At 41.9% G+C, this 14,917-nt stretch overlaps 1 protein-coding gene across 1 annotated transcript; it reads right to left on the reverse strand.

The window, feature by feature from the left end:
- Positions 1-4,726: 4,726 nt before the first annotated feature.
- On the reverse strand, positions 4,727-6,265 carry LOC114397144. The gene has a single exon (XM_028359257.1). It carries the CDS (start codon positions 6,263-6,265, stop codon positions 4,727-4,729), a length of 1,539 nt encoding a protein of 512 aa, XP_028215058.1.
- Between the last annotated feature and the right edge of the window lie 8,652 nt (positions 6,266-14,917).

The raw sequence follows: 14,917 nt of genomic DNA on the forward strand, positions 1-14,917 counted from the left end.
AACCTTAATCCCTTGTCAGACCGAATCAATCCAAGCTTCATCCTCAGATCCCTCTTGTTGGACTAGGCCCAATTGGGACAACCCTCTTAGGTTTAGACTAACTTAAATTGAGTTTCATCTGCAGATCCCTCTTGTAAGACTAGACTCAACTCAAGCAGCTTACGAGAGTTTAGCCTAAGCTTCATCAGCAGATCCCTCTTGTAAGACTAGGCCTAGACTAAACAGCATTATTGTAACAACACAATTAAAACCAAAACTTAATCCGCAGATCCCTCTTGTAAGACTAAGTTTCGATCCTGCTTCGATCAAGTTCTAAGGCAACAATACATTTCCCAATGCTAAAGTCACCTAACTATGCATACAAATGGATGATCAAACCAAAAGCATACAAACATTATGCATTGAAGGAAGCATTGAACACAAAAAACATAATCAATTAGATATTAGCTATTTACATAAGCTATTCATTAGAAATCCCCAACTAGGGTGCTTAGCTAGCCATTACAGAAGAAACCCTAACAATAATAAGCTTACAAAACCTAGGTATCTCTGCAAAAGCTGCTCCTCTTGCTGACTCCATAGCTCTTTTCCCGAAGTAGGCACTGTGATGTGCTCTGGAATCTGTGCCAATTATCTGCATAAAGTTTGTACCTAATTCTACACAAGATAGGCTTTAAATAGACTCTGAATTCGCGACGTTGCACTTAGCGCCACCCTCGCGCTTAGTGCGGGTAAGTGGATTCGGGCTTAGTGCCAGTCGTGCGCTGAGCCTGACTGAAGACACCTGCTGCGCTTAGCACACTGATCTCGCGCTTAGCGCACAGCCTTGATGCTGATGCCATGCCAGATTCTTCTGTTGTGCTAAGCGCACTGAAGCTGCTCTTAGTGGTGGATGCGCGCTTAGCCTACTGATGAGCTAAGCTCAACTGTCACTTTTGGCACTTCATGACTTAGCCTCTTTTTCACCTGAAATTGCACATATTTCATCATTAAATCCAATGGACATATTCTAGAGACAACTTTATCCATAAAACAAAATTTATTTACAAAAATCACTACAAAATAACCATAAATTGAGGAACTATACAAGTTTTGGAAAATGTTTTCTATACAAAAGTGAGTCGTATAAGGCGCCTAACAAACTCCCCCAAATTTATAGTTTTGTTTGTCCTCAAGCAAAGAAAGAACAACTCACTTGTCCTTAAGTGACAAAGACAATGGTCAATCAAAAGAAAATGGTGTCTAATTCATAAAGGAATTCAACCATATGAACTGAATATCATGGAATGCTTAAATCAATCACTTCTTACAAGCATGCAGCTTTTCTAAGATAGGAGCATACACATTAGAGTCACAGCTGAAATAAGCTAGTAGGCATGATAGAAATCAAGGAAGGATCATCAACCAAAACCTCACAGTCATTGTTTCACTCAAGCTCAAGTGTTAGGCTTCTTCCATCATAAACAACCAACACAAGTTCCAACCTTTGCATTTCATCTGATATCATACAACAATGAACACACAAAATTGAATCTGAAGGACTTTCTAGGCTTGTAATAGGGTTAGGCTGCCAACAAATCATGGTTTTTCTAGGATTCAAAAGCTTAGGTTCTAGGAGAGCATTCATCCATAGATAAACCTTCACCTTTTTCATTCATTCCTAACCTATACTCGCCCTTTATTTAGGCACTTAGCTTTCATTATTTTGTAGCATACACACTTATTCATTTTATTTGTACTTACAGTTTTTGAAGATTTTTTTAACACAGAAAACATTATATACATAGAAAATGTGTGTATACTATTTTCTTTGACCATTTCAATCCTTACCCAGTGCCTCCCCCAAATTTGGGACAAATTTACCTTGATAATAACTCCCCCAAATTTGGAACAAATTTGTTTTGAACCCAGCTTCTGTGGATGATGGTCTCCTATAACCTAAAATAAGGTAGCAGAAGATACAACTGAATAGGCTTCAGGTTGAATCAATCAATAAATTCATTCAGCTCAAACTGGGTGCAAGAGATAATTCATTCAAACATATGGTCATCTTTTTCACTAAGTGGCTATTCATAATCAAACATGGCCTTCATCATCCTCAAATTCATGCATCCAGTCCATACTTCAGAGATTCATGCAAAAATCAGTACTAAATGATAGTCATTTCTCTCAAAATTTAAGGATCACACACGGCTAATGCATTCCTTCACAATCAATCTGACAACCAACTAACATTTTCAGACATACTTCCAATCACATGCTCATTCTATTCTAATGACTACAAACTTGATCAAAACAATCATCTAATCATCCAAATCCATTCAATTCATACATTTGCTCAATCAAATCATTTTCAAACACTCATTTCATACCAAACAAGCCACTGCATACAAAGTTCAACCAATTCACTTGTTCAAACAAGCTTTTTGTATAAGCAGACAAACAAGTACACTACTGAAATTTAAATGCTGAAATTTAAAGAACTGAAACATAAAAGCTGAAATTTAAATGACATAAATCATAAAATAACTGAAAATAAACTAAAGTGTTCAGAGTGCAAACATTTAAACGTCCTGCTCCTCCTAGGGTTGGTCTTCATTGAGATCCAGTGCTGGAGCTACTAATGAATCCTGTATAGGCTGCTCTGGCTCCGCAACTGGTGTAGATGGCTGGGTCTCCTCAGGAGTAGTCTCCTCCTCTGCTGCTGCTAGTGCTGGTGGCTCCTCAGGCACAGGCTCATGGGCTACAGAGGCTCCACCCCCTCTAGAAGAAAAGGGTTGGTCTCCTAGCCAGGCCACATGAGCATCAAACTCCTCCATGCTCATAATGGAGGGCAAGCCCAAGCCCTGAAGGCTCTACATGATAATGGACCGCCCCCTGTGGATGCTCTGGAGCATGGAGTGTAGCATCTGTGGTGTAAAAATAAAATCTGATGGACCTGCAGATAAAGGAGCTAGAAGTGGTATCTGTGTGGGTGTAGGAGGAATAACTGGAATCTGAGTAGGGGGTAATGGAGCTGTGGAAGAAGAAGGAGCTAGTGTCTCTGGTGCTGAGGTGGAAGGGGCCTTAGATCTCTTACCCCTGGCATTCCTGGGTCCTCTGAAAGTTACTGTTGGATCATCAAGATTCCAACAGTTCTTCTTAATATATGCCAAATTAATGGCAAGACTCAGGCTCTCCAGGGACCTTGAATCTGACTGAACTCCCCTAGCCTTACATAAAGCTGTGATCAAGGCAGGGAATCCGAGTCTGGATGTGTCATGTTGTCCTATGAGGGAGATCTAGCGGGAGATGAGGTACCCCACATTCATGTCCATGTTCATGATGATGCCATAAATGAGTTTGGCTCTGTCAAGAGTGACATCAAAAGTGTGGGAAGTGGGAATAAGGTTTGGAAAGGAAAGAACACTCCAAGTCTGAGCAAGAGTGGTCATGTTCTTCCTCAAAATCTTCAAAGGTTGCCTCCAGAGCTCTTTTCCCGAAGTAGGCACTATGGTGTGCTCTGGAATCTATGCCAATCATCTACTTAAAAGTCTTTACCCTAATTTTGCACAAGACATGCTTTAAATAGGCTCTGAATTCGTGACGTTGCGCTTAGCGCCACCCTCGCGCTTAGCACGGGTAAGTGGATTCGGGCTTAGCGCCAGTCGTGCGTTGAGCCTGGCTGAAGACACCTGATACGCTTAGGGCGCGGCCTTGATGCTGATGCCTTGCCAGATTCTTCTGTTGCGCTGAAGCTGCGCTTAGCGGTGGATGCGCGCTTAGCCCACTGATGAGCTAAGCTCAATTGTCACTTTTGGCACTTGATGATTGATCGAGGCCGTACCCGAATCAAATAAACATTAAAATGTAGTAACTAGGAAGTGATCCTAGGTCGTTTCCCAATGAGCAATGGTAAACCAAATGTTCATAACATATAGTAGGAAATAGAAACAAATTAGGGGGGGGGGGTTGTTTGCTTTTGTAAATTAAATAGCGAGTAAAATTGAATTAGAAAAATATCAGAATTAAAATACGTTGCTTCCCCTTGATTCACAAGCAAGTCTCTTATCCTAGGTTGCGAGAATTTATCCTTTATCAGTTTAACCACTTAATCCAACCCTAAATTAAACTACTAAGTGAAATTTAACATAAAGCATTCATTATGTGATTAAGCATCACACACACCAATTACTCATAAACGATCATTAAGCATGGACGTAAATTAAGCATGGTGCAAAAAGGGTTAAGAAATAGGAGAAAATAATTGCACATTAATGACTTTGCCTCTTTTTCACCTGAAATTGCACATATTTCATCATTAAATCCAATGGACATATTCTAGATACAGCTTTATCCATAAAACAAAATTTATTTACAAAAATCACTAAAAAATAATCATAAATTAGGGAACTATACAAGTTTTGGAAAATGATTTCTATACAAAAGTTAATCGTATAAGGCGACTGACACCCGCGCTAGCGAAACTCTCGTTGATGTGATATAAGGGAGCTCTTTTTATTTGTGGTCCTTGCTACTGACCCATGCTTCTGCCCCTTCTTTCTAGGGCATTTCTCCTTACGTCGGGGCGTGTAGGCTTATATCCTAGCCCGAACCTTCCGCGGTTCTCTTTGAACTCCACCAAGCTTTCCACGCCATCGCCATTCTGACCCAAACCCCTTTCGGCCTCATACCCGTGCCCTAACATCACGCGAGCTACCATCAAAGCAGCACCGGACGAGTGTGGTTACACCGGGGGAGACTCGACATAGGCATTGCTTACCACTTCCAAAGCTTGGAAGGACATCTCTAAGGATTCATCGACAGCTTCCACATATGGTGTAGAAGAGGGACAACTCACAAGGATGTCTTCCTCCCCGGAGACTATGATTTCCTGCCCTTCTACCATAAACTTCAATCTTTGGTGGAGTGTTGAAGGGACTACCCCGACCGAGTGAATCCAAGGTCGGCCTAAAAAGGAGCTATAGGCCGGGTTGATATCCATCACTTGAAAAGTGATCTGGCATGTGTGGGGGCCAATCTGAATTGGGAGATCGATCTCCCCCCTTATGTCCTCGCGACTACCGTCAAAAGCCCGTCCCACCATGGAGCTCGACCTCAGATGTGATGCATTGAAGGGCAGCTTGTCCAATGTGCTATTGGGCATAACATTAAGTGACGAGCCGTTGTCGATAAGAACCTTGACCATGATGTGATCCAAGCACTTGATGGACACATGCAAGGCCCTATTATGTCCCCGACCCTCGATGGGTATCTCCTCATCGATAAAGGTGAGGCAATTGTTGGCGGTAATATTGTTGATGATGCCCTCGAAGCCCTCCACGGATATGTCTTGGGCGACATGGGCCTCGATCAAGATTTTTACCAACAGTTCCCGATGAGGCTCGGAGTTCATGAGTAGTTCCAACAAGGAGACCCTAGCAAGGGTTTTGTTGAGTTGTTCAATTACCTTGAACTCACTTTGCTGGATAATCCAGAGGAACTCATTTGCTTCCTCGACAGATATCTTCTTTCTGCCAAAGTCTTTCTCTCCGTTAGCAAATCTCTCAGTCGGGATCTCCTCATCGAGAATCGGGCTTGCCTTATCGCCTTTTTCCATGCCTACATTCTCCTTTCCTTTTGTGTCCAAGGGTCGTATCAACGGGTCTGGTGCTGCGAAGATTCGCCCACTACGGGTCACGCCACTCATGCCAGAGATGTTAGTAACTTTGACAGAGCATATGTCATCTCCGACGGACTCGTCCTTCTTTCCATCGGGCTTTTGTGGAGCATACTTCCATGGGACTACCTTGTCACTCTTGTAAGGGAAAGGGACAGGCTTCTTACCCGGGATAGACTGGTAGCCACGGGGCTTGTGCGCGGTAGCATCTCTAGTGAAGTGTATCACCAAGGGTTTGGGCTTGCTAAGGCTCTTGTCAGCCGATTGCATGTACGCGTGTTGCTCCCCCTCGCTTGCGCCAACAATATCGAACCGACCTTGGTCCATCACGCCTTGCAGCAAACCTTCTGCCTCAGGGCACACTTCTACATCATGGGCCACTCTCGAGTGTATTAAGCAGGCATCTCCCTCACCCCCATCAAAGAAAATGATGCCCGCCTCGTGCAACACCTTTAACATAAACCTCCTCGAGTAGTACTTGTGGGAGTACTTGCGGTTGGTCCTTGACCCTTGTTTTCTCCCTTCGGAACCCTCGAAACAAGCATTGTTGCCTAATCCGTAAAGTTTCACAACATTCCGGAAGGAAAACGAGCATTGTTGCGTCATCCATAAAATTTCGCAACATTCCGGAAGGAAAACAGGTGTCGTTGCGTAATCCATAAAGTTCCGCAACGTTTCAGAAAGAAATCAATAAAAAAAACACAAAAGGGGGATGTATTAAGTGAAAAGGGGGTGCAAAAAGCAACCAGGCCCACTTGGGCCTTCCTGAGGGTTCCAAACGAAGGCGGTGCCTTCTGGTGGAAGCAACCAAGCTCGCTTGGGCGAGCTGGGCGGCAACCACCTCTCTCTTTTCTCCTATAAATAGGGGAAGGAGGGCAGAGCAAATGGGTTCAGCCCTTCTGGTATTGAGAAATCTCTCAAAATTAGTGAGAAAAATTGTTTCCGTGAAAAAAATCCAAGCCGAGGTGCTTCCGTAACGCTTTCTAGACGTTTCCGTAAGCGATTTCGTGGAGATTCTTCACCGTTCTTCGTTCTTTCTTCGTCGTTCTTCGGTCTTCAACCGGTAAGTTCCTGAAATCGAATCTTTCAATTCATTCTATACACCCTTAGTGGTCCCTACTTGTTTTGTGTACTTTTACTTTCATTACGTTTATTTTCCGTACCCTTTTTAACGAGCCTTTAAACGTTTATTTGAATTGTTTCTCACCAAATAAATGATAAAATGAATTTCAACCAATCATTTGTGTTGTAATCTCTTTTAATCACCGTTAAAATAAAATTTAACCGATCTTTCACACTATAACCACGGTTAAACCAAAAAAAGGCAACATAATAATAAAATAATCAAAATATCTTTGAATAAAATAATATAAAAAAATCAATCGGACGTTTTTCGTTGGAAGTTTCCTTGAATGAATTGACTAATAACCAAAGTGAAACTAAGGCTAAAATCAACTCGCAAATCAAGCTTTGTCCGCAAAAATCACTAAAAACCGTTTCAAAGGTCAAATGCCTTAAACGGTCCTATTCGCTTTTATCGGTCAACATGGACCATTCAAAAGCATAAAATCAACATGTAACTTTACCGCTTTTGCAAGAACTAAGTAGGTCTAATTTCCTCATCGCAATTAAGGATACATAGGAGCAAGGGAAACACCCTTGTCGACCACAAAAAGATAAAAAATACAAAAAGCCCATAAAAAACATAAAAACATAAAAAATGGAAAATAAAACAAATTGAAGACATGATATTGTACATTTGATTAAAGGCTGTCGTCCCTTGTGACGGACGTGTGGGGTGCTAATACCTTCCCCGTGCGTAAAAACAACTCCCGAACCTTTCACACATAAAGTTCGTAGACCACACCTTTCCGGTTTTTCTGACAATTTCCTTGAATAAATGTTGGTAGTGACTCCACATGCCTTCCTCCATTGGAAGACACACCCGTGAGCCCCGTGTTGCCCTCCCGTCGAAGGGTAGGTTGCGACAGTTGGCGACTCCACTGGGAACTATTTTTAAAGAGTTAGGCCTTCTAATCTCGTGCAATATGATGACTTCCTCTTTTGTCAGTTTCCTTTTATTTCTCTTACTTTCTTGTATATAACTCTTTGATGCTTTTAGTGTGTTTTCGAAATGTATGCATGAGATAGATATTTATTCATTTGATGCACACAAACACCAACACTATTTGTACACACGATGAGTTGAAAAGGGGCCCTATACCCGGGTCCATGGGAACATAAGGAGTGGAGGTGAATTTGGGATCATGCTGGGTCTCCGACTTGCTTGATAACAGTGAACCTTCATCTAGAGTTTTTCTCTTTGATAACATATTGTTGCTAGTAGTCCCTATTGCCGCAATATGTTTTTTCCAAGGGAATGATACCTCTAGAAACCATCAAGAGATATATGACCACTTTGGGAATCATCACTAAAAGCCTTTTAGTTCCTCCCATTTAGGTTCCTAAAATAGGGGCACGAAGAGAACACGCTGCGTGCCTTTTAAACACCGCCATGCATATAACCATAATGTCATGTACGCCTTTGCTGTATGATTATTTGTGGATATTGCCATGCTGTGTACATCCCCTTGTTACGCTTTTTCGCATCTGCATCATGTCATCACACACGCGTTGTATGTTGATCCCCTCATTTGTCACGAGAAGTCGGAAGGTCCATGTCACATTCTTAAATGCATGCGTAGGGCGCTGTGCTGCCCAAATGTTGTATTTAAAAAAGAGATAATCTTCCGGGCTCTCGTGTCCATAAAATGCATCTGTGCCATAAGCATTTCTTCATGCATTCATCCATTTCACCCGTGGTAGATGTCGGAGTCTTGATTTGCACAAATTTTTTTTTCCACTTTAGTAAAACATGGGATGAAGTCAAGCGCCCTGGCTTAAAAAGAGGTTCTATCAAGTCAAGATCAAGAGCCTAGGAGTCACCAGTCTGAAAGAGTTAGGATAGTTGATAGGTCAACTCCAACGACAAGCCTTTCGCAAGGCCTATGGTAAGATCTGGGACCTAACTATGGCAAAGGTCTCCACGGAGGTCATTGCCTCCCTCACCCAGTATTATGACCAGCCTTTGAGGTGCTTCACCTTTGGGGACTTCCAGTTGACACCCACGGTGGAAGAGTTTGAAGAGATCCTGGGATGCCTTCTGGGAGGAAGGAAACCATATCTTTTATAAGGGTTCTATCCCTCCTTGGCTAGAATTTCCAAAATAGTCAAAATCTCGACACAGGAATTGAACCGGGGGAAGAAAGTCGAAAATGGGGTGGTTGGAGTACCAAGGAAATGTTTGGAAGCAAAGGCAAGAACCTTGGCAAGTCAAGAGCCTGGGCGAGCTGGGCGGCAACCACCTTCCTCTTTTCTCCTATAAATAGGGGAAAGAGGGCAGAGCAAAAGTGTTCAGCCCTTCTGGTATTTAGGATTCTCTCGAAATTAGTGAGGAAAGTTGTTTCCATGAAAAAAAATCCAAGCCGAGGCGCTTCCGTAATGCTTATGAGACATTTCCGTGAGCGATTTCGTGAAGATTCTTCACCGTTCTTCATCGTTCTTCGTCGTTCTTCGATCTTCAACCGGTAAGTTCTCGAAATCGAATCTTTCAATTCATTCTATGTGCCCTTAGCGGTGCCCACTTGTTTTGCGTACTTTTATTTTCATTTCGTTTGGTTTCCCTACCCCCTTTTGACGTGCTTTAACCATTTATTTAAGCCGCTTTCTCACCTAATAAAAAATATAATGAATTTTAACCGATCATTTGAATTTTAATATCGTTTAATCACTGTTAAAATAAAATCTAACCAATCGTTCACGCAGTAATCTCGTTTAAACTGAAAAAAGGCAAAATAATAATAAAATAATCAAAATATCTTCGAATAAAATAATCAAAAAAAATCAATCAGACGTTTTTCTTTGAAAGTTTCCTTGAATGAATTGACTAATAACCATAGTGAAACTAAAGCTAAAATCAACTCACAAATTAAGCTTTGTCCACAAAAATCACTAAAAACCGTTAAAGGTCCAATGCCTTAAAACTGTCCTCTTTGCTTTTATTGGTTAACATGGATCATTCAAAATCATAAAAGCAATATGTAACTTTGCCGCTTTTGTCAAAAACCAAAGAGATCGTTAATGGTCAAACGCCTTAATGTTTCTCTCATTTCAAAAATCAAAAGATCGTTTAATGGTCCAACGCCTTAAAATGACCTTTTGTTCGATTAAAATATATCTTGCTAAAAAAGATAAAAACAACTTAACCAACGTTTAGTTCTCAAAGAAACACGTAGGTCTGATTTCCTCATCGCAATTGAGGAATACGTAGGAGCAAGGGAAACACCCTTGTCGACCACAAAAAGATAAAAAATACAAAAAACATAAAGACATAAAAAGGGAAAATAAAACATTTTGAAGTCATATTTGCACACTTGATTAAAGGCTGTCATCCCTTGTGACAGACGCATGGGATGCTAATACCTTCCCCGTGCGTAAAAACAACTCCCGAACCTTTCACACTTAAAGTTCGTAGACCACACCTTTTCTGGTTTTTCCGACGTTTTCCTTGAATAAACGTTGGTGGCGACTCTGCGCATCTTCCTCCCTTGGAAGACACACCTGTGAGTCCAGCGTCGCCCTTCTGCCGAAGGGTAGGTTGTGATAGTTGGTGACTCCACTAGGGACTTGTTAGAGAGTTAGGCCATTCAATCAGTATGCAATGTTTTTATCATGACTTCTTCCTTATTTATGTTCCCTTTTCCCTTTGGTCTTTTGTTTTGTCCATATTTGTGTATAACCTTTGCTATGATGTTGTGTTTGGTGTGTGTCTGTCTATCTATTAAATTCATAGCTAGAAATATTTTTCTATGCACACGTGGCACTTACACCTCGCACACACGTTGAGATATTAGGCCTTATACCCGGGTCCATGGGAACATAAGGAGTGGAGGTAAATCTTTCGTCATGCAGGGTCTCCGACTTGCTTGATAACAGTGAAACCTCATCTAGAGTTTTCGTCTTCGATAACATATTGTTGCTGGTAGTCCCTACTGCCGCAATATGTTTTTTCGAAGGGGATGATACCTCTAGAAACCATCAAGAGAGATATGACCACCTTGGGAATTATCACTAAAAGCCTTTTAGTTCCTTCTGTTTAGGTCCTTAAAATAGGGGCACGAGGCAAACACGCTGCGTGCCTTCTAAATACTACCATGCATGTAACCTAAAATGTCATGTATGCCTTCACTGTGTGATTTATTTGAGGATATTGCCATGCTGTGTGCATCTCCTTGTTACCCTTCCCCCCTTTTTTTCACATCTGCATCATGTCATCATGCACGGGTTGCGTCTTGATCCCCTCACTTTGTCACGAGAAGACGGAAGGTCCGTGTCGCCTTCTTAGATGCATGCATCGGGCGCTATGCTGCCCGAATGTTGTATGTAAGAAATAGATGATCTCCCGGGCTCTAGTATACATAAAATGCATCTATGCCATACACATTTATTCATGCATTCATCCATTTCACCTATGATAGATGTCGGAGTCTTGATTTGCACTGGTTTTTATTCCACTTTAGTAAGAACATGGGATTGAGCAAGGCGCCTTCACTTAAAAAGAGGTTCTATCAAGTCAAGGTCAATAGCCTAGGAATCGCCAGTCTGAAAGAGTTAGGACAGTTGATGGGTCAGCTCCAACGACAAGCCTTTCGCAAAGCTTATGGTAAGATCTGGGACCTAATCATGGCCGAGGTCTCCACGGAGGCCATCGCTTCCCTCGCCCAATATTATGACCAGCCTTTGAGGTGCTTCACCTTTGGGGACTTCCAGTTAACACCCACGGTGGAAGAGTTTGAAGAGATCCTGGGATTTCCTCTGGGAGGAAGGAAACCATATCTCTTCTCGGGATTCTATCCCTCCTTAGCTAGAATTTCTAAAATAGTCAAAGTCTCGACACAAGAATTGGACCGCGGGAAGCAAGTCGAAAATGGGGTGGTTGGGGTACCAAGGAAATGTTTGGAAGCAAGGGCGAGAGTCTTGGCAAGTCAAGGCGAATGGGCCCCGTTCATGGACATCCTGGCACTTTTAATCTTCGGGGTGGTCTTCTTTCCAAATGTGGATGGGTTGGTGGACCGAGCAGCGATTGATGCTTTTATCGCCTTTTATGACCGCAAGGAAAGCCCGGTTGTCGCTATCTTAGCGGATCTATATGACACATTCGACCGAAGATGTGAGAAGAACAATGCAAGGATCATTTGTTGTATTCCGGCTCTCTACATATGGTTGGTTTCACACTTATTTCGCCAAGAGATGAGACACGTTTGCCCGCTAGAAGGCCACCGCTCATGCACCGAGAAAAAAGAGGTAAACTGGGACCAGCTTTTAGCGAACAAAGAAGGAGCGTCTGTCAATTGGTTCCCCCGATGGAAGGAAGGAAGAACCGGGATTATTATTTCGTGTGGGAAATTTCCAAATGTTCCCTTGATAGGGACAAGGGGTTGCATCAATTACAATCCCGTCCTCGCTATAAGACAACTTGGTTACCCTATGAGAGGAGCGCCATCAAAGGAAGGCCTCATACCTTTTATTATACGAGGTTTCAATAGCACCAACTCGAGGGTGCTTCAGAGGGTCCACAAGGCATGGGTAATGTTGCAAAGAAAGGACAAGGAACGTAGGGGAAGTAGCAACAGGCCCGTCGACAGTTACCGTAGGTGGTTGAAAGCCTACACACAAGATCTGGATTGGCTCCCGAGTTTGAGAACCACTAAGGGGGTGGAGGTTGAAACTCTGGAAGAAGACGAAGAGGTACAGGCCCTCAAGACAGAACGTGAGAAAGCCCAAACAATCAAAGAAAAGTTCAAGTCAGCAGCTGTTAGGATCCGAAAGGAGAACGCCGAACTGAGAGGCATCAATATAGCCACCGTCAAGGCCTTGGAGCAAGAGACCAGAGGGCCCGTAGGGAAAAACATGGCCGGAACAAATTCCGAGGGGCTCTGTGGGGTAGTAACAGCGAGCTTAAGCTCCGAAGAGAGGAAAGGGACCAATCGCGAGTAGACGGTTTGATCTTGAAGGATGAATTGAGGGTTTGCCTAAAGTCCAAGAGGAGCTTGTCTCAGCAGTTAAGCGAGGCCGAAACCAACATGTTAGCCATGATCAGCAAGTACCAAGAAGAATTAAATCTAGCCACGGCCCACGAGCACAAAGTAGCGGACGAATACGCCCAAGTGTGCATGGAAAAGGAGGCTAGAGGAAGGGTGATTGACTCGTCCCATGATTTTACTCCAAAGAATAATGGTGCGAATCCGATCACTCCCACATTCCATCTCTAGCATACATTCATTTCTCATTACGTACTCCTCACATTTTGTCTTTTTATGAAAGACGCCATAACTAAGCGCGCCCCAATGCATCCATATCGCACCAGATCAAAATCTAGGATGATGGGTGACCTAGACGAAGTACAGGAACAGATGAAAGCCGACATGTCGGCTTTGAAAGAACAAATGGATTCCATGATGGATGCCATGCTGGGAATGAAACAACTAATGGAGAATCCCAAAAATATAAGTGTCATTACATTGAGGTCGAGAAAGCAGTATCAAGGACCTCAACTAGTAGCATCTTCCTCATCCGTAAATGAACCTGCCCAACATCACTCTACTCCAGAAAAAGATGATGAGAAAAATTTAAAGAGTAAGTTGCCTAACAATTTCTACGCAGGTGAATCTTCTACTGGCAATTCTAACTTACAACAGTAACATATTCCTCTTCCATTCCCTCTAAGAGCAATTTCCAACAAAAAAAATGGAAGAGGCAGAGAAGGAGATCTTGGAAACATTTAGAAGAGTAGAGGTAAAAAAACCTCTGCTGGATGCAATAAAGCAAATTCCAAGATATGCTAAATTCTTGCAAGAGCTGTGCACTAATTAGCGGAAGCTTAAAGGTAGTGAAAGAATTAGTATGGGCAGAAATGTATCCGCATTGATTGGTAAATCTGTTCCCCAAATCCCTAAAAAATGTAAAGATCCAAGTACATTCAGCATACCTTATATTATAGGGAACAGTAAGTTTGACACTGCCATGCTAGATTTAGGAGCTTCTATTAGTGTTATGCCTCTGTCTATTTTTAATTCTCTATCTCTTCGTCCTTTGCATTCAACTGATGTGGTGATTCATTTAGCTAATAGAAGTGTTGCCTATCCTGCTGGTTTCATAGAGGATGTCTTAGTTAGAGTTGGTTAACTGATTTTCCCTGTTGATTTTTATGTTTTGAATATGGAGGAGGGATTTTCTCAAGGATCAGTTCCCATCATTCTAGGAAGACCTTTTATGAAAACTGCTAGAACTAAGATAGATGTATATGCAGGCACACTATCTATGGAGTTTGGTGATATAACTGTTCATTTTAATATTCTCGATGCTATGAAACACCCATCTGAAGATCTTTTTGTATTCCGTGCTGAAATAATTGACCATATTGTTGATGAATACATGACTGATCTTCATTCTAATTTGCATGTCTGTCACTCTTCATGCATTGAATCTAAATTTGTATTTGATCATATGTTTGAATTTGTTGATGAGAGTGAATCTGAATTTGATATTGATTACATGTCTGGTGATGTTTTACCTCTTCAGTTGAAAGCTTTTTGAAAACTATTTTGCTACTGGTAATCGATTACAATAATCTGGTAATCGATTACCAGAGAGTAAAAACTCTTTGGTAAAAGGTTTTAAGAAAAATTCATGTGCTACTTAGTTTTTGAAAAAAACTTTTTAATACTTATCTTGATTGAGTCTTCTCTTGATTCTTGAATCTTGATCTTGATTCTTGGAACTTGATTCTTGATTCATGTAATCAAATTTCCTTTTGAACCTTGAAGTGTTCTTGATTCAATCTTGAACTCATTCTTTGATTCTTGAAGTCATCATCTTTGTTAACATGAAGTTTTCTTGACTTTTGAGCTGTTTGTCATCATCTTTGTTATCATCAAAACTCCATGAATCAATCTTGATTCATCATGAAGCTTGCTTCTACATTGAGATTAGGTGTCACGGCAGGCCTGCACATTGCTGTTTGGTGGAAGAGGAGCGGAACGGTAAGCCTTGGTATTTCGACATCAAGCGATACGTTGAAAGCAAAGAGTACCCACCGGAGGCTTCCAACAACGACAAGAGGACGTTAAGGAGATTGGCGGCCGGTTTCTTCTTAAGCGGAAGCGTACTATACAAGAGAAACCATGACATGGTTTTGCT

The sequence above is a fragment of the Glycine soja genome, chromosome 18, assembly GCF_004193775.1.
Source record: "Glycine soja cultivar W05 chromosome 18, ASM419377v2, whole genome shotgun sequence".
Taxonomy (NCBI): domain Eukaryota; kingdom Viridiplantae; phylum Streptophyta; class Magnoliopsida; order Fabales; family Fabaceae; genus Glycine; species Glycine soja.

What these genes read in the sequence shown, in the direction of transcription:
- LOC114397144 (XM_028359257.1), bottom strand. Translation starts at nt 6,265, where the DNA reads ATGACGCAACAATGCTCGTTTTCCTTCCGGAATGTTGTGAAACTTTAC.